The 19,437-nt window shown below is 37.8% G+C and overlaps 1 protein-coding gene across 6 annotated transcripts in view; it reads right to left on the reverse strand.

The window, feature by feature from the left end:
• PPHLN1 (periphilin 1) overlaps nt 1–19,437 on the reverse strand; it is a 152,486-nt gene that overhangs the window by 87,407 nt on the left and 45,642 nt on the right. For 4 of the 6 annotated variants that reach the window (XM_032420250.1, XM_032420252.1, XM_032420248.1 and 1 more), the window contains 3 exons: nt 15,436–15,647; nt 5,267–5,323; nt 2,733–2,812 (listed from right to left, as the gene is read on the reverse strand). In XM_032420250.1, coding sequence (XP_032276141.1) covers nt 2,733–2,812; nt 5,267–5,323; nt 15,436–15,647 — 349 coding nt within the window. The remainder of the gene's footprint in view (nt 1–2,732; nt 2,813–5,266; nt 5,324–15,435; nt 15,648–19,437) is intronic. The other 2 variants (XM_032420251.1, XM_032420254.1) reach the window with 1 other exon arrangement.

A 19,437-nucleotide genomic window follows, 5' to 3' on the forward strand; every position in this document is an offset into this window, starting at 1 on the left:
TAACATCTTACTTATATCCATACTGATTAGGTCCCTGGCAGTCAGTACTGCCTCTTGTTCTCTTTTTTGAGTGAGTTTTTCTGTCATCATTCTTGCCAGAGAAGAATATATGAACGAGAGAACAAAATACTAAAATGGCAACAACAACCCCAGAGAAATACATACTAAACAATTCAGAAGAGACCCAAAATGGGGGGGGGGGGGGGGGGGGGGAAGAGAGAGAATATAATCAGACAGGTGAACAGAACAGAGCAACACACTAGATCCTGTGTGTATTTCTGTTAGAAAATTAGATCCCTCAGGGCGCCTGGGTGGCTCAGTTGGTTAAGCGGCTGCCTTTGGCTCAGGTCATGATCTCAGAGTCCTGGAATCAAGCCCTGTGTCGAGCTCCCTGCTCAGCACGGAGCCTGCTTCTCCCTCTCCTCTGTGCTCTCTCTCTCAAATAAATTAAACCTTAAAAAATAAATAAATAAAACTAGATCCAAAAATTGTAAAGAAAGAAAAACTTACCTATGTATAAAAATAAAATTAAATACAATGAAAGAATAGAATGTAACTGTACAAATGAAAATTAAAAGACAAAAAACAAAAAAGAAAAAAGAAGGGGCACCTGGGTGGCTCAGTCATTAAGCGTCTGCCTTCGGCTCAGGTCATGATCCCAGGGTCCTGGGTTTGAGCCCCGCATTGGGCTCCCTGCTCAGCGGGAAGCCTGCTTCTCCCTCTCCCACTCCCCCTGCTGTGTTCCCTCTCTTGCTGTGTCTCTCTCTGCCAAATAAATAAAATCTTTAAAAAAAAAAGAAAAAAGAAGAAGGGACATAGACAGGTGAACAGAACAGAGCAATACACTATATCCTGGGTGTATTTTAGTCTGTTTGTTAGAAGAAAGTACATCCCAAAATTGTAAAGAAAAACATATATATATATGTATGTGTGTATATATATATATATATATATATATACACACACACACACACACACACACATGAAAATAAAATTAAACACACTGAAAGAATAGAATTTTACTGTAAAGATGAAAATTTTTAAAGATTTTAACAGAAAAAAAAAGAAGAAGAAAAAAGGAAAGAGTATGATCAGACATTTGGTCTGTTTGTTAGAATAAACTGCATCCCAAAATTGTAAAGAAAGAAAAACTTATGTATAGACAAAAATAAAATTAAAGACAATGAAAGGATAGAATGTAACTGTGAAAATGAAAATTAAAAAAGACTTCTAAAAAAGAGTTGATAAAATAGGAAATGAGTTGAAAAAGGAAAGAGAAAAAAATATATATAATTGAAAGACTAAAGAACCATGGGAAAAAAACCATGAATTCTATATACTATTTTCCCCTAGTGCTGGAGTTTTGGAGTTCTGTGTGATCAGTAAACTTGGTCTTAGCCGGATATTCTTGCTGATCTTCTGGGGGTGGGGCCTGTTGCCCTGATCCTCAGGTGTCTTTGCCCGGGGTGGAATTGCACCACCCTTGACAGGGGGCCAGACTAAGTAAGTAGCTCTGGATTGCCCTATGTGGCTTTTATTCCCTGAAGGCTTTCAATGCAGCTTTAGAGGATGAGAATGAAAATGGCAGCCTCCCAATCTCCGGCCCCAGAGCCAAAAGCTTGGAGCCCCACTCCTCAGTGAGGCCTCAGGGAAAAGCAGTCAATCACTCCTGTCTCCCTGGATTCCGTCCACACTCCTTGCTCACTCGGCCTGTGACCTAGCATTTCTATCTCAGGCATGCAACCCCGTTTCAAGTCTCCAAACCTTGCAGACTCGTGCAGTGCCCACCCATGCCACTCCTCCCAGGGAAGGAAGGGGGTTCTCGCCGGTTCTGCTACTCGCTGGGCCCCTGCTCGGACAGCAGTCACCTGACTGTGCCACGGTTCATGGTTTATGGCAACTCAGAGCCGAGAGCCCACTCCTGGGCTCACTGACTGCAGCGGGCTTCACCGCTCTGATGCCTGGGAGCTCTGCCACACTCAGACACCCCCAGTCTTATTATGACCCTGGCCATCCTGAAACCACACTGTCCCCGCTAGAACTCTGTCCTGCTTCACCACCTTAGTGCCTTTCAGGCAGGGACATCTCTCACTGGAGCAGACTTCTAGAAGTTTCGATTTTGTGCTCCACTGCTCTATCACTTTCTGGTGCCGGCTTATGGAGGCTCCTTCCCCCCGTGGTTTATCTCCCCATATATCACCTCGGATTCACTTCTCCGCTCCTTCTACCTTGCAGAAAGTGGCTGCTTTTCTATTTGTAGAGTTGCAGCTATTCTTTTCTTAGATCTCTGGTTGAGCTCGCAAGTGTTTAGAATGATTTGATAGCTACCTGGCTGAATTCCTGGGACCAGACAAAACTAAGGACTCCTACTCCTCTGCCATCTTGGACTCCTCCCCCAGTTTTGGTTTTTTTAAAGATTTATTTATTTGAGAGAGAGCACACGCGCATGAGTGGGGGGGGAGGGGCAGAGGGAGAGAATCTTCAAGCCGACTCCCCCCTGAGTGCAGAGCCCTACTCAGGGCTCGATCTCACAACCCATGAGATCATGACCTGAACTAAAATTGTGAGTTGGATACTTTACCGACTGAGCCACCCAGGCACCTCATGATTCAAGTTTTTAAACGCAGCAAATTACCCTCATTAGGTTTAACAGTAAAGAATAAAGCATCTGTACCACACAGACCATCTCCTTTACTTTGTGATTCCTCTTTAATTTTATAGATATAACAAACCTTTGACGGAGGAACTGCTGAAGAACTTGAGGGTGAAGTGTCTCTTGATGTTTTCAAAGACTGAACAGGTCTCTCTTTACCTATACAAGAAAATATAAAATGCAATTTTCTAGCTCATTTGTTTCCAATTAGAGTGATTTTGTAATTAAATAAATGAGGGGGGTGTCATATACTTATTTTAGTACTGAAGTCTTCATTATTAAATTAAATCCTTTAATATCTAAACCTACCTCTCTCAGAGGCAAGGTACCATAAAAATTTTCAACTAACCTAGTACCAATGGACACCATATATGGCAATCTAGGCCACATTAATGCTAGTTAGCAAACACAGAACGACTGAGAAGACCTCAAGAACGGGAAAAGACTAAAATCATAAATGCTTCCTCCTCCAAGTTCCTAAAAGCTAACTTTTAATTTATCAATAAAAATTAACAATAAAAAAGTAGTTATTATATAAATACCACAAAGAAAACTAGCTAATTAAACAATAGCTCAAAGTGAGGGGCATGTAGGAAATCTAGCAGATATTCCTGAAATATTTAGTTTAAAAAATAAAAATAAAAACTAGAAAACTGTAATTTAGAGCACTATCCTAATGCCTGGTATGAATAAGTACCCATTTGTTAAATGGTTAAAAATAAATCTGTGTGAGATAGTCACTAACCTTTATCTTTAGTCACTACAGACACTAATGTAGTGCTATATATATATATATACACACCACTGTTTTTATAGAAACTTAAGCCAGAAAATAGATTTAAACATTAGTCAGTTCAACACAGAATATTGTTTTAGTTAAATATAATCATAACAGTAACTGTGAGCTATTACTGATAGAAAAACATTTCATTAAATTATATGTGTCAAATATAAATTCTCTGCTCTTAATTGCTAAAAAACAAAAACAAAAACAAAAATCAAAAAAACAAAAACCTGACAATATTAAATTACAGAGAAAAGGAGAAGGTGGCACCAAGTTTGGATTGACACAGAAGCTGGTCAAGACTAGCCAGTCAGTTACGGCCAAGAAAGCAGTCAAGGACAAAAGCAGACACAAACGACCTTGAAACTGAAGCAAAGCCAGCTTCAGTCAAAAAGCCTCTTAAGCTCTTCCTGCTATGGTCAAGACTGCCAAGTAGGAGCCTAGAGCCTCAAGGTTCCTGACCACATAGGGCAGTAGTGAATATCAGCTCTATCCAATGTCCTGCAGCCCTGGAAAGCCCTTCTGGAGACGCTCCCCTCACCACCTCCCGAGGGATAGCGGGTAATGTGTGAAGATATTTTCCATTGTCACAAGTGGGAGAGTGCCCTTGGCACAAACTAAGTCGAGGCTAGGGATGCTGCTAAAACACCCTACAAATGCACAGGACAGCCTCCCACAACAAAGAATTATCTAACCTCAATTGTCAACAGTACCAGGGATAAGAACTCCTGCTCTAGGCACAGTATTCTACCTCGGAAACTCCAACAGTCTCATAAAAAATCATAACCCTAGAATCTTTTAACTTGTGGCATTAAGAGCCTTTCACACTAAGTAGTTTAAAAGTTCTTGTAGACCTTAAAAATCAAAAGATACCAACCAACACTACATCCCAAAATGACTAAGAACATGATTTCATCATTCCTACTTTATTTCTATTACATATGGCAAATTCTTCATCATACTGTGACAGTGTCAGTCTATTCCACTGCACCAGAAGCTCCTAGAGGTGCAAGTATCATAGCTTATTTCTGAATACCCAGGGCCTACCCTGCTCAAGTCCTTTAAGAAAAGAATAAATACTCAAAAATTAGGTGAAAAGATAAATTATTTTTCTACCTTTAGGATACAGTGACCTCCCCATTCTATTCAGATAAGCAATTCCTTGAAAGAAGGTGAGGAGCTCAACCAATCAGCACATCAAACTATGCTAATTAAAGGCATAATTATAGGCTCAATTCTGACACATAGCAGCTAGACACAGAACAAGCAGCTGTTAATCTCTTACTTAGCAAAATCTTACAAACACATCAGCACTACAGGTATGTCAAGTATAATAGGATCTTTCCTGTAGTCTTAGGATCTTTCCTGATTTTAGCTGCATTAGGGCTAATTTAAGCAGATTTCTCAGTGTGCAGAAGCAAAAGAATCCTGAAGGATAGAGCAGGTGGTATATCATATATCCATATATATTCATATATACCTGTTGCATGAAGGGCAGGGACAGGCAAGAAGCAAAGGATAAAGAAAAAGGATGCTACAGATGGCAGCGGAAAGACCACAGAAAAGGTAAAAAGAAATACCCTGATCTTACTGTTGTCCGGTCCTGTCAATGATTTGTTTATTCTACAAATCTCAATGTCCTTTGAGGTGGCTATTCCTGACCAGACAAGCAATTCACAATCCTACTATCTGTATCTACTACTATTAAACTCTGGTTCCAACTAAAGACTAATTGGGCAGTTATACACTTTTCCCATTTCTGTAACCTCTATCAATTCAAGTCCCCCACCCCTTCACAATCCCAAATCAAAATCTAACTCAAAACTCACCTCTTTCTGGATTTCCTTCATTCTGCCGTTTGTAGGAGGCACCAGCACGGATGGACTCTAGGGAAAGGTGGGCAAGGAGGAATTAACACCAGCACCTCTGTGCCCAGGAATGACAAGAGAAGAACCCAGAAGTAGGAGTGATGAGAACAGGAACTTCTGAGCATTTGCTGGTGACCCTAAACTCTGTCCTACCCTGCCTTCAAATTGGGATGCCTGAGCAACCAACACTAAAGAGTAGTAACAGAATAGGAGAAAATTCCTGTTTTTTAAGATTAGAAGCTAACTGGGTCCAACAACAATGAAGTGTTAAGATTAGGCTAACCATAGATAACATGAGCAGAAAGGAATGAGAAAAGGATTATATAATAAGACACCAAAAATTGAAAATAAGGATCAGGTCTTACTTATCACTTTAAGCACCTATTCCAATCTTCATGAGGTTGGCAAAGGACTGGTTCAAGAATCACACACACACACACACACACACACACAACACACACAATCAAGAGAGAAAGATGAATCACCACTAGAAATCAAAAAGAATACTGGTAAAGTTTTCATGGTGTATCATATCTGTTCCCTAGGCTTACAGTAGCTATCTGCAAGGAGTCATTCTGACTTGCTCTCAAAAGTAGCCCATTAATAAATCCTGCTGCTTCTTTTTATACAAACTCTCTCATATAAGGATTTTCTTTATAAACAAATCCACAACTACTGTCTTGCTAGAATCCCTAATTATCCCATATTTACAATCTTGTGAATATTTTGTTAGCTTCCTTACCTGCAAACTCAGTGATACAGGTGTACTTAACTTTTTAAGTAGATTAATTATAATAATAGGTATCTTTCCAATAGGATGAAACCTCCTTAACACTTCAAATTTTTCTATTATAGATCCCAAATTGCCAATTCTACTTTTTCCCCCCGAGAACTGTTTTGGTACTGTTAGCACCCACCCTGCATTAAAAAAAAATATTTCAAGAAAAAATATATTTCAAGAAATATGCAAATATTATCATCCTACTTCCGCAAGAATGTTGTTAAAGATGCAATATCCTTCTCCCCTGCATAACTGATCTCCATTATCAGGAAAATTTTTGTTCCTCCTGAGCAGCTGATCTGTTTTTATCTATTACTGAATACTTCATCTCTTTGTTTTAGCCAAATCCTTATTGATCTCAGCAACTGTTCAGAGCTTTCACACTGGCATTTATTCTTTTATTTTTGCGTTTATTTCTTTCACAAAAAATTCTTCACCCATTTACTTAATCCTGTTTTATTACATGTTTATTTTGTAACTTGTCTCCCATTCCTTGTAGATCAAGGAATGAGAACACTGGTATTTTACAAGAGTGTCTGGAATCTGGGGATGGCTCATAATAGTTGATGAGAGTGGCCTGTCCACATCTCTTCCAAACTCCAAGTTCAGGGACTCCACATCAGTAAAACCTGAGCTCAATCATTACGGTAGTATTCACTCCACGGCAAATGCCACAGATCATGTGCTGTGCCCCTGAAGAGTCAGTTCACCAACACACCACTGATGCTGTTTATTGATTTCAATACCAAATTTCAGAGACATTGCAGGAATTACCACATTTAACTACAGATTCCTACCCATAAAAAACAGGGCTGGACTATTTAATAATATCCTAAAAGACCAATAAAACCATGCAGCTGAACACAGCTCAAATTGCAGATTCATAAATAAGTGCTTATATTAACCCTCTAAGTTTTAGGGGTTTTTGTTTTTTAACACAACAAGAGATAACGGAAACAACCCTGTTATGCTTAAACTTTTCATCTCAGCGTTTCCAATGATCTGTTTATATTAAAACTAATTAAAACTGTCCTCTATTATAGCATTTTAATGATTTAAAAACAATTTTTTCTTGGGGCACCTGGCTGGCTTAGTCAGTGGAGCATACAACTCTTGATCTTGGGGTCATGAGTTCAAGCCCCACATTGGGCACAGATTATTTTAAAAAAATAAAAAATAAAATTTTTTTCTTAACATTCTGCCATTTGGTTTTCATGCCTTTGTAATTCTTTATCTCCTACATGTTCCTAACTATACCTTTCTCTTTCTTCTTTGTTGGTTATTGTTTCCTAAATGTGAGTGTGTTCCTCCTAACCTCATTTTTAACCTTGCTTGCTATTCTTACATGGCTCCAACCAACACTATGAATACAAATGTCTCTGAAATCCACTTCTTTCACTCATACCTTTATACTTTCAACTGACAGGGTGCTACTCCTTAGCTATTTAGCCATTACTTCAAATTCACCTCACACGTGTTCTTACTAAGCAGACACTAACGCCCTGCTTCAGAGCAGGGCAAAAGGGCTCAAAACCTTTGCTGTAACACGTTAAAGAAAATGAACCCCAAATTAGGATGAAAGAAAGAAACCAGCAAAGGAAAATTCTGAAGGTGGCAGTACTAAAACTGAAATCCAAGTGAACGTACTAGTGAGTACAAGAATAAATGGGGAGGAAGAAGATGAAGAGGAACACTGGTTCCATATATTAGGTAAAAAGTTCTTCCCATGGAGGTGAAATCAAAGCTGGAGAAGCAGCTTAATTTTCCAACAAACATTCACAAGTACTATAAGAATTTAACATTATTTGGTGACTCTTTGAATAGAACAGCTGATATGAATATCAACAATATTTGACAAATCTCTGTATAAAATAAAATTTCAGAAATATACCTTCTTCCTGAAAATACTGTTTTCCTGAGGAAGTAATGATGAAAAGAACTAGACTAATCCAAGCCTATCAAGTGTTAGTAATTACTGATAACCCATGTAAGAACAAAGGACACTACAAGAAAAAATATTAAAATCATCATTAGAGGGGCGCCTGGGTGGCTCAGTCATTATGCATCTGCCTTCGGCTCAGGTCATGATCCCAGGGTCCTGGGATCGAGCCCCTGCATTGGGCTCCCTGCTTGGCAGGAAGCCTGCTTCTCCCTCTCCCACTCCCCCTGCTTGTGTTCCCTCTCTCGCTCGCTCTCTGTCAAATAAATAAATAAAATCTTAAAAAAAAAAAATCACTATTAGAGATGAGTGAGTTAGGGACCGTGTCTTGCAAACTTTCAATTCTTGGTACAGTACCTAACATAAAGGGACAAAACAGATACTTTTGAATGAAAGTCTGATCAGTAAACAAACTTCACAGCACAGGTAAGGCATTCACATCTCCTTTGATAGCTGAAGCTTTGAAAGATAAATTAAGATATGAACAAATGAAGATGTGGTGGCTACAAAGATACTAAGGAAAGCATTTATTTTTTTGAATCATGGATAAAGATATGCAAATTTGGGGCTCTTGGTTAGGAAGAACATGATTTCCCAGAGACCTATTGGTCAAGAAGGTATGAAAGACATTGGGGAGGGTATGTGCTGTGGTGAGCGCTGTGAATTGTGTAAGACTGTTGAATCACAGACCTGTACCTCTGAAACAAGTAATACATTATATGTTAAAAAAAAAAAAAAAAAAAAAAAGCAGGAAGGGAAAAATGAAGGGGGGGAATCGGAGGGGGAGACAAACTATGAGAGACTATGGACTCTGAGAAACAAACTGAATGTTCTAGAGGGGAGGGGGGTGGGGGGATGGGTTAGCCTGGTGATGTGTATTAAAGAGGGCACATACTGAATGGAGCACTGGGTGTTATATGCAAACAATGAATCATGGAACACTACATCAAAAACTAATGATGTAGGGGCGCCTGGGTGGCTCAGTCACTAGGCGTCTGCCTTTGGCTCAGGTCGTGATCCCAGGGTCCTGGGATCGAGCCCCACATCAGGCTCCCTGCTCGGGGGGAAGCCTGCTTCTCCCTCTCCCACTCCCCCTGCTTGTGTTCCCTCTCTCGCTGTGTCTCTCTCTGTCAAATAAATAAATAAAATCTTAAAAAAAAAAAACAAAAAACTAATGATGTAATGTATGGTGATTAACATAACATAATAAAATTTAAAAAAAGAAAAGAATAAATGAACAAATGCTCAACTGGAAAAAAAAAAAAGAAGAAGGTATGAAAGAGAAGATGGAAAGGACACAAGAGAAATGCTCTTGTGGTACAGACACCAAAAAAACAACAAAAAAAAGAAACCAGGTAAAGGGGTACAGAAAGCTTGTGCCACCTCTTCTCCACAACAATCATCTTTAGGAGGTTAGAGATGTAACAAGTTGACGTAAAGGCGTATTAACTATGAATATTTGAAAGTAAACTTCTAAACAGAACTCTCCTTTTAATACATCAGGGTAAAACCACATGGGCTTGCTTTTAAAAATATAAATAAAACATTATACTAACTGTATATTCTGAATATTCTGAATGTGTGGTACTGACAGATCATACTAAGTCCCTAAACAGGGATGCTATAAATGCCTACACTTATGGAAACATCATTGATTGATTACGGTTTTAGAACCTCAATTATTCTGATGCCAGAAAAGCCATAACTGTACTCCTCAGATTCACCCAGGAAACTTACAGCCAAAGCTCTCTTGTGAGTAAACAATAGATTCTCAAATAAGAACAATATACTGCAGAATCAATTTCAACAGCACATTAAACTGGATCAATTACAGTCCAAGATCTACTAGGAAAATACTAGATTATAGTTCAGGATCTCTTCACATGACACAGCTCATCCCAATAATGCTTTTCCACTTACATCCTTCCACCAACTTCTACTCACCATTCAGGTATCACCTAACATATCTATTCCTATGGAATGTCTGGTTTGTCTCCCTAACCAGATCATAGACTCAGAGGGCAAAGACTGGATCCATCTTGCTTGGCAAATGATTTATGAGAAATAAAAGACCTTATGAGTACTGAACACAAATACAATGACTTTCAAACCAAGAAACGCTCTAATATTCAGTCACCGAGAGAATAGGTTTATCCTCCCTTCCTACTGCCTAAAATATCCATGATCTGATTTCTATTACCATGCCACTCTAAACCTGCACCAAAGAAACCTTCTTTTTAATGGCAGAAATAAATCACTAAATTTATTGGAATTTCAGCTATAATCCAAAAAGTCATGTGGACTTCCAAATATATTCACAATCAAAGGTCTTAAGATATGTCTTTTTTTCCATTACACTGAAGTTAAATAATGGAGTCTATCTTCCAAATATACTCTTCTCAAAATGTATTTTTAATTCTTGTACATTTTCAGTTATTTTAGTAGATGTGCCTTCAAAAAGGACTAAACACTAATGAATAATAATCCTTCTTTAACATTATCTTCTATATAGACTTACACAGAATTAAATAAATATATTTAATAATGGCTGCTGGTATCAAGAAAATAAAGGGATGCTGGGCCCAAAGTCAGAACTATAGAAACACAGATACAGACCAACCAAAACAATAAACTCACAAATCTTCTGTAGTAATATTTTTAAAAATCTACCAAAATGTCACACAGCCTAATTAATGTATAAGCATAGTGATAAATCTGACATTAATCCATAGGCAAATGTTTAAAAGGAATTAACAAAGAGGTAGTTTCTATGTATTTAAATAATCATGACACAATGGATTTACAAAACAATGCAAGGCAACCTTATGTCACTGTTTTTTTGTTTGTTTTTGTTTTTAAAGATTTATTTATTTATTTGACAGAGAGAGACACAGCCAAAGAGGGAACACAAGCAGGGGGAGTGAGAGAGGGAGAAGCAGGCTTCCTGTGGAGCAGGGAGCCTGATGTGGGGCTCGATCCCAGGACCCTGGGATCACCTGAGCCGAAGGCAGACGCTTAACGACTGAGCCACCGAGGAGCCCCATGTCACTGTTTTAATAGAGAAAATGCTTTCTAACTTAAGAGTTTCAAGAAAGCATCTGACAAAGTCTTCCATGAAATCCTCAAGAGAAAAGGAAGACAAGATGGGGGATCACAACTGGTTGAAAACAATGCAGATAAATGGCTGAGGTCTACAGACAGAGGTTCTAGAGGTTTCTATATTTCGCTGTATGCTACTCAAGATAATTATTAAGGACTAATACAAAATACAAAGCATATTTCCTTTGCCGATGAAACAGAGCTACTTTTATCTGCTGCAAGTATACAGGATCACTAAATGAGATTTTAAGACCTCTACAGAAGAGAGTAATAAGTCAAAGTTAATTAGATATATTTAGCATTCTTAGATTTCTTTTAATATATAAACTACACTCAAGCAATTGCATCTAAAAAAAAAAAGTACAGGCTGAAGGGCATTTTGTTTAATAGTAATATATATGAAAATGGCTTAGGTTTCTACAGTTTCAATAAGGGCCAGTGATACAGTGCAGTTGATAAAATAAAAGTTCACTTCTACATCAGAACTTAAAAGGAACAGAAAAAAAATTAAGGAAGCAAAATTCTGAAAACATGTCAAATAAAAGGAATAGCTGAAGGAACTAAATATATTTAAACCAAGGGGGGAAAAAACTGAGAAGATTATGATGGTACTCTTCAAATACATAAAAGATGAAACATTTTTATGGCTCTAAGACAAATAACTAGTATTACATAGATGTTACAGGAAAAGATTTTAATTGTTTTATAAAAAATGAACTATACAAGGACAGAAGGACTGGACTGTGATATAGTAAATTTATCACAGGAAGGATTTTAACAAAGAACCTCAGGGTATGGGAGACTGAACTTAGTGATTTCTGGTGTCACTATTAGTGCTATTATCCTAAACAAGAGAGTAAGATAGGAGAACAATGGGATTCAATTGAGAAAGAGGAGAAAAAAGGAAATAAATATCTGAGAGAGAGTTCACAAATGGGGAGATATTTAGTTAGATTAATAGGAATAAAAATAAACTTCAAGTAGAAATAGACAAGATATACATACAACAATTTTAACTAGAACGGTATCATAATAAAGGGAAAAGCAATGAGGTTAACTAGGACTTAGTGTGTAAATATGGACAACAAAAAAGAACAAAAAATAATATTATAGTGACTACTATAGTGCCAATTATGAACATGTTAGTCCAATTAAGCTAAAGGCACAAAATTCTTAAAAAGCACAGAATGAAAATAACATTTTGATTTAGGAGAATAATTAGTCTAAAGCAGTACAAGGTTCACAGGATTAACTCAAAAGGCTAAGTAGAAGAAATTTAATAAAATACACATGTAGACATGTGTATATGCGTGTAAGCACAAAATGGGAAATAGGTAGTTGAGATAAAAAAGTAGCAAAAATCATTTTGTGGCTTATAATTAATCACATAAGAGATATATTAAATGCACAGAAGAATTATGAAGAATTAGTCCTTCAATGGTTACCATGGCCAAACTACTGGTGATTTTTTTTTTTTTTAAGATTTTATTTATTTATTTTGACAGAGAGAGACACAGCTAGAGAGGCAACACAAGCAGGGGGAGTGAGAGAGGGAGAAGCAGGTTCCCCGTTGAGCAGGGAGCCCGATTCGGGGCTCAATCCCAGGACCTTAGGATCATGACCCGAGCCGAAGGCAGACGCTTAACGACTGAGCCACCCAGGCTCCCCACTACTAGTGATTATTAAAATTACACTGAAAAATGTGAACAAAAAGCAAAAAATTAAAAGTCAAACTTAGCAAAATGAGGGCATAAGGAGAGTAGGAAAATTATTTTTACCTGTTATTTGTAGAAACATTTAAAATCTTTGACAAAATTTCAATTTACATTTAAAAAACTAAATTAACACACTATTGCTAATTAACCCAGTTTAAATAACTGATAACTTAAGGACCCTGTTTCTCAGTTCTTTTTTGAAGAAAAGCAAGGTGCCATCATTATCTGTCACATTTAGATTAAAAGCAAGAACTGGTATCACAAATGTGTAACATAAAAATTACTTTTTCCAATTATTGTTTAAAATAAGACTTCTCCATTAACTTTTTGCAAGATGATTTTATGTAACTATTCTGAAAACTATTTACATGAAAGGAGTATAGAAAAACATTTTAATAGCTCAGCCCAAACAGTTAAGGAATCAACCCAAGTAACTTGTGAAGAGACTTTTCCCGAACAAACTTTTTTTGATTGAAGAACTTTACTTTAGAAGCTCAAGGACTTAAAAAAATAAGCATAAAGACATTACCAAAGTTGTATGCTCTATTTCACTCAATTTGCACCATATTTTAGTCTCCCAGCTTTCTTTATTATCTTTTCATCACTCCAGATAGTAAAGGTATTAGGCCTCAAAGGGGAATGTCTGCTGGAGACCCTAAGGAGTTCCTCTACATGGTTCCTCTACATTTCATCACAAGATTTTAAAGTTTTTACCACTAACTACCAGGCTGAAAGCAGACAAAAAAATGCCTCCCTCAAAATCTGTTTCAGAGGAGAAATGGAAAGAATAAGATGAATTCACTAACAACTATCTTAAGTAACAGGTTCACTACAAGCTGTCAAGTAAGAATCTTAAGCTCCCGTTTTACTCATGTTTTGTTCAAAAGCCTTCATAATCCGTTTCCAAAGATACTTTCCTCCTCTTAATCAAATCATTAGATTTGGATTAAGTCATATACATCCAAAAAAAAAGTATATTCTTAGAAGGTGTCTAGCTAATATTTATATCTGTGCGTGTGAGCGTGCATTAGAACTCAGATGTTGGGGCGCCTGAGTGGCTCAGTCGTTAAGCGTCTGCCTTCAGCTCAGGTCATGATCCCAGGGTCCTGGGATCAAGCCCCTCATCGGGCTCCCTGCTCCTCAGGAAGCCTGCTTCTCCCTCCCCCACTCCCCCTGCTTGTGTTCCCTCTTTGGCTGTGTCTCTCTCTGTCAAATAAATAAATAAAATCTTTAAAAAAAAAAAAAAAGAACTCAGATGTTATTTATCCTCTTGAAAGGGAAGAGGGAGGGAAAGAAGAAAGTGAAACAACGAGAAAATATCAAACTGTAGACCCTGAACTCCATAGTAAAGCTTTCAGTTACCTGGAAATATATGCTTATTTTAAGCAATCAGGCATATGTAAATGATTTTGTTTTAAATCTACCTCAACTGACATGCTTAACTCCTGTATGACCATTCATACACTTGTATCCAAAAATATGTTTTTTGGAAGCCCCACTCTACCTAGCTCTGAAAACAGCAAAAAATTGATAAATGTTTGTTAAATACTGGAATCCAGCAACAGCTACAATGGAGACAATCCAATGATTTGAAGTGATCTTCCATCACTCCCAACATGCAGGAAGCAAATGCTATTAAACTGAAACTCTTATTATTCGAAAACAAAAACAAAAACAAAACAGTTAATAGGAAGAAAGTTAAAAAGTAAAGAAAAAGAAATACCCTTGACTTTTCTGGTGTCTGTATCTTGGCTTATAATTCCCTCTACCTAGAAGATAGTTGTAGAAATCTGAAATAAAAGATGAGCCTAAATGTTGATTTCCTCCATCACATGTTTTTCTAACTACCACAGTGAGAATCTCTCTCATCTTAACCTGCTCACACCATCTTAACTCATTTATGACATATTAATTCTTCTATCAAAGTTAAGAAGGCATGAGGAAATGTTTGTGAATGAGCTCAACTGCAGGTAGTGGAGTCCAGAAAGCTAAAACAGATTATCTAGAAAATAAGTTGCTTCATTTATTTATTCCAACACATACTAAGCAACTCAGCCAGAATGACAGGCCATGATTGCACAGGATGCCATGCACGTCTAGGTATTCCAAATTAAAAAAACAACAACAACAAATTGGAGGATGGAAAAAAAATGAACCTAAGGTAGGTTTTTAGCTCTAAAATCTATAAGGTTATATACCTTATATTTAGGGGAAATCACTGATATTTTTCATGAAAAATATACTATCAAATATATATACAGATAGACAGATATCTTCTAGTGACAGAAGATTAAAGAGGATGGACTAGCACAGGAACTAGCAGAAAATACAAAAGTATGTAACTTTCCAACATGATTACAAACACACCTCTTCTGTGCTGAAGAATTAGAAGTGAAATGTCAATGTGAACTGCAACTTGAAATGGTTCCAAAAAATGTGTGTGTATAGTATTCATTATATTCTTCTTTCAACTTTTCTATGTTTCAAAATTTTCAAAATAAAAGGTTAAAAATATATCTTACAATACCTATAAGGCAATCTGAATCAGTACATTCTCATTAGTGGAGGTTGTAAAAGAAGTTTTAAAAATACATACTTCTATGTTGAGATTGATGGAAAGAGTACGTTTTGCTTCTTTCTGGAGAGTAGCTTCTACTACTGACACTGGAGCCAGACCTGCTGTGTGGAGAATCCTTCCGACCTACAGGTGATTCTCTGAAAAAAGGAGTGTCTCTTTTATGAGGAGACCGGTCTCTCGTGTAATGGGAAGAATAGAAACTTTTTCTTCTAAAGCCATCTCTCATGTCCCTTTGAAGAAAAAAAAAAAAAGCGAATTATATCCTGTAACTTACATACACAATACAAACGGCAAAAGCTCTGATTATAAGCTACTCTTTACATTGTAATCTTGGCTCCCCCCCTTTTTTTTAACCACCACCTAATTTTTTTTTTAGATCGAGAGAGTACATAACAGGGGGGAGAAGCAAAGGGAGAAGGAGAGAATATCTAAAGCAGACTCTGCACTGAGCGCAAAGCCCAATGTGGGGCTCAATCTCACAACCACGAGATCATGACCTGAGCTGAAACCAAGAGTCAATGCTTAACTGACTGAGCCCACCCAGGCACCCCATCACCTAACTTCTAATGTCAGTCCACAAAATGAAACTTTATCAGTGATGTATGATTTAGAATGCATACACTTTTTCAGTTTGGGGATAGAACCAGGCGGTTAAGATCAAGTGACTTTATTCTAAGCAAACACAGAAATGTTATGATGTGAAAAACATAGTCATACAGTCTCTACTTCTGTTTGCCATTAACAATATTCTACATAGCTACCATACTCTCAAAGACATCTAGAGAATATCAAAGATTTCCCAAGTGAGACATTTCATGATCTCTTATCCACTTCTAAGTATGCTACATACTACTGGTATTCAACTGCTGTGATTTTGCTTCCCACGTTCCAATTTGACAGTCTCTACAGACATTTTTGTTGTCATAACTGGAGAGATGGGGTTGCCGCTGGTGGGTAGGACCAGGGATGCCACTAAAACCCTACAATGCCTAGGACAAGTCCGATACAAGCACACAACAAAAACTATCTGACCCAAAATGTTAGTAATGCCAAGGCTGAGAAACCCTGGTATATACCTATTAAGTCCTTGCTCTCTTGAGTTTGCATCCTTAGTGTACAGATTGTTGCTTATCTCTAACCACCAGCTTTTACTAAATCACCTCTACTTTTACAAATTAAATTTCCTTATTAAGCAATATCATCAATTCAACGTAGAAAGTCCGAAGAGTAAAACTTTATAAAGCAAAACTAACTTTAAAACATCAAAGCAGGGCGCCTGGGTGGCTCAGTTGGTTAAGCGACTGCCTTCGGCTCAGGTCATGATCCTGGAGTCCCGGGATCGGGTCCCACATCGGGCCCCCTGCTCTGCAGGGAGTCTGCTTCTCCCTCTGACCCTCCCCCCTCTCATGCTCTCTGTCTCTCATTCTCTCTTTCACAAATAAATCTTAAAAAAAAAAAATTAAAAAAAAAAAGATTTAAAACATCAAAGCAAACCAAAATTACTAAATTAAACTATCAAGATCTGAGCCTCCATTTAAAGGAACACTTGGCATCAAACAGGTTTTAAGTGAAGATTTAGCAAGTGTATTTCCATATTAAAATTAAGGAACATCGCATTTCAGAAAGAAGAATGCTAAGAGACAAACCAATGACATGAAATTTCAAATGTTCAGAAAATTTCAGCATATTGATCAGCAGTCCCTAATATATAAATAGTCATTAGCAGATTAAAACCCAAAATATATTGTCCTTACAGATACAATTATAATTCTCTGGGCCAAAGTAGAAAAGAGCTAAAACTCATTTAGGATAAATGAACTCAGACAAAATACTAATGCCAAAATAAAGCATTCAAGAAATTCTAATGCATTCGATCTCAATCAGCAAAATTACAGAAGCCATATTGCCATCACTGAGAGCCTAGTGGCTACATATGTATTACACAGGTCTCAGGACCTGTACCAGGGGCCGAGGACCCAATGATAAACCAAATGCATGCAGTCACTCCCCCGTCATGGACCTCTCATGCTAGAAGAGGCAGTTTAAACAAATTAACATAAAACATGTGAATGCAGTCAAGCGTGTACACAGGGAGACTAATTAGGAGCTTACTCATGCAGACAAGAGACAGTGGTAGCTTAGATAAGGCCAGAGCAGGGAGCACTTTAACACGCACAAGAGTGCATCTTTATAGACTCAATGGGACATGGTGAACGTCTGACTAATGAGTGTTAAGAGACAGGGGATGCCAAGATGATTCTAAGAATTCTGGCATGATGAATTACTGAAATGAGAAAAAGAGATTTGAGAAACTGGGGTGTGGTAAGAGATCCACATTTGGATTTGAACACATTAAGTTTGAGATGCTCACGTAACAGCCAGTTAGTAGGCAACTAGACACATCAGTGACAAGATTAGAAGAGATTTTTTGGCTATAACCATAAATTGTTCTATAAATAGGCAGTATTTAAAGCCTCGGGTGGGGCCCAGAATCTAGGACTAAAAAATTACATTGGAAGAGAAATGGACTATCTGAGAATGAAAGAGAAGAGCCACAGAAACATGAGGGAAACCGGTAAGTAAGTTATCAGGGAAGCCAAGGAAAGACTGCTGTAAGGAGAAGATTTCCTACACTGAAATTAAATGAGCTCTTACCGGTAACTTATCTAGGTGAAGACGAAGAGCAGCAGGCCCACATGCCCAGTAAAGACTGCCTACTTTGTCCAGCAGGAGGCAGGGTGGGGGAGTAGACAAAGTACTGAACTACAGTTTCCTAATCCTGACACCAGATGGCGGTAAAATCACAACAGCATAGTTCAGAACCATCAGAGTGGCCTGGGGTGACTGAATATACTTGGGGGAAGTACATGTCAGATTTTCAGTATCTCCGAGTAGAGTAAGGTCTCTCCTCCCCTTCACATCAATCCCTCATATTTCCCAACAGATTGAGCAAAAACATCACAACCAGCATCATCTACTTTAAGTATCCTCTTTGATAAAGTGATAATACTAGCCACGTCATTTATTCATGTTAGTGTGTATATATATTTTTAATATTTCTATCTCTTTTATCTCTATATCCCAATATATGAAAGGCACTATGGGGAATTACCCTGGTTCTAAAGAAGCTTAGTATGTTGCGGGGGGGGGGGGGGGGGCGAGGGGCATGCCGGGGGAGTAAACGTTGCAGAAGGCTGAGAAGGCTGGTACTGCAATTCAGAAGAGAAATTTGTATTAGATGGAAAAGTGATCTGGAGGATCTTTAAAAAAAGATACAATTTATATTAACATTGTTGAACAGAAATATAATCAAGCCACAGATGTAACAGCTATATTTAAAAAGAGAAACAGGCGCCTGGGTGGCTCAGTCAGTTAAGCATCTCAGGTCATAATCCCAGGGTCCTGGAATCAAGCCCCAGGTCGGGCTCCTTGCCCAGGAGAGAACCTGCTTCTCCTTCTCCCTCTGCCCCTCCCCGCAGGGTGCCACCCCCCGCCCCCGCCACTCATGCTCTCTCTCTCAAGTAAATAAAATCTTTAAAAAAATAAATAAAGAGGTGAAACTAATTTTAGCGATATTTTTTATTTAACCCAATATATATAAAATATTATCAACATGTAAGACGAAACCAGAGAGGGAGACAAACCATAAGAGACTCTTAATCATAGGAAACAAACTGAGGGTTGCTAAAGGGGAGGGAGGTGGGGGGAAGGGGTAACTGGGTGATGGAAATAAAGATGGGCACTAATAAGCACTGGGTGTTATATAAGACTGATGAATCATGTACCTCTACTTCTGAAACCAATAATACATTATATGTTAATTAATTGAATTTAAATTAAAAATAAATTTTAAAAAAAGGACTGACAAGCTGTTAGGAAACAAGGAATCTGGGTTGTTCCAGGAGGGAAGAGAAAGAGTGGGGAGGGGTCCATAAATGGTGGAAGGCTGTATGGAATAGGACCCCCAAATCTTTAAAAAATAAAATAATCTAAAAAATAAATAAAATTTAATGAGATATT

Source organism: Phoca vitulina, unplaced genomic scaffold (genome assembly GCF_004348235.1).
Source record: "Phoca vitulina isolate PV1807 unplaced genomic scaffold, GSC_HSeal_1.0 scaffold23, whole genome shotgun sequence".
Lineage (NCBI taxonomy): Eukaryota > Metazoa > Chordata > Mammalia > Carnivora > Phocidae > Phoca > Phoca vitulina.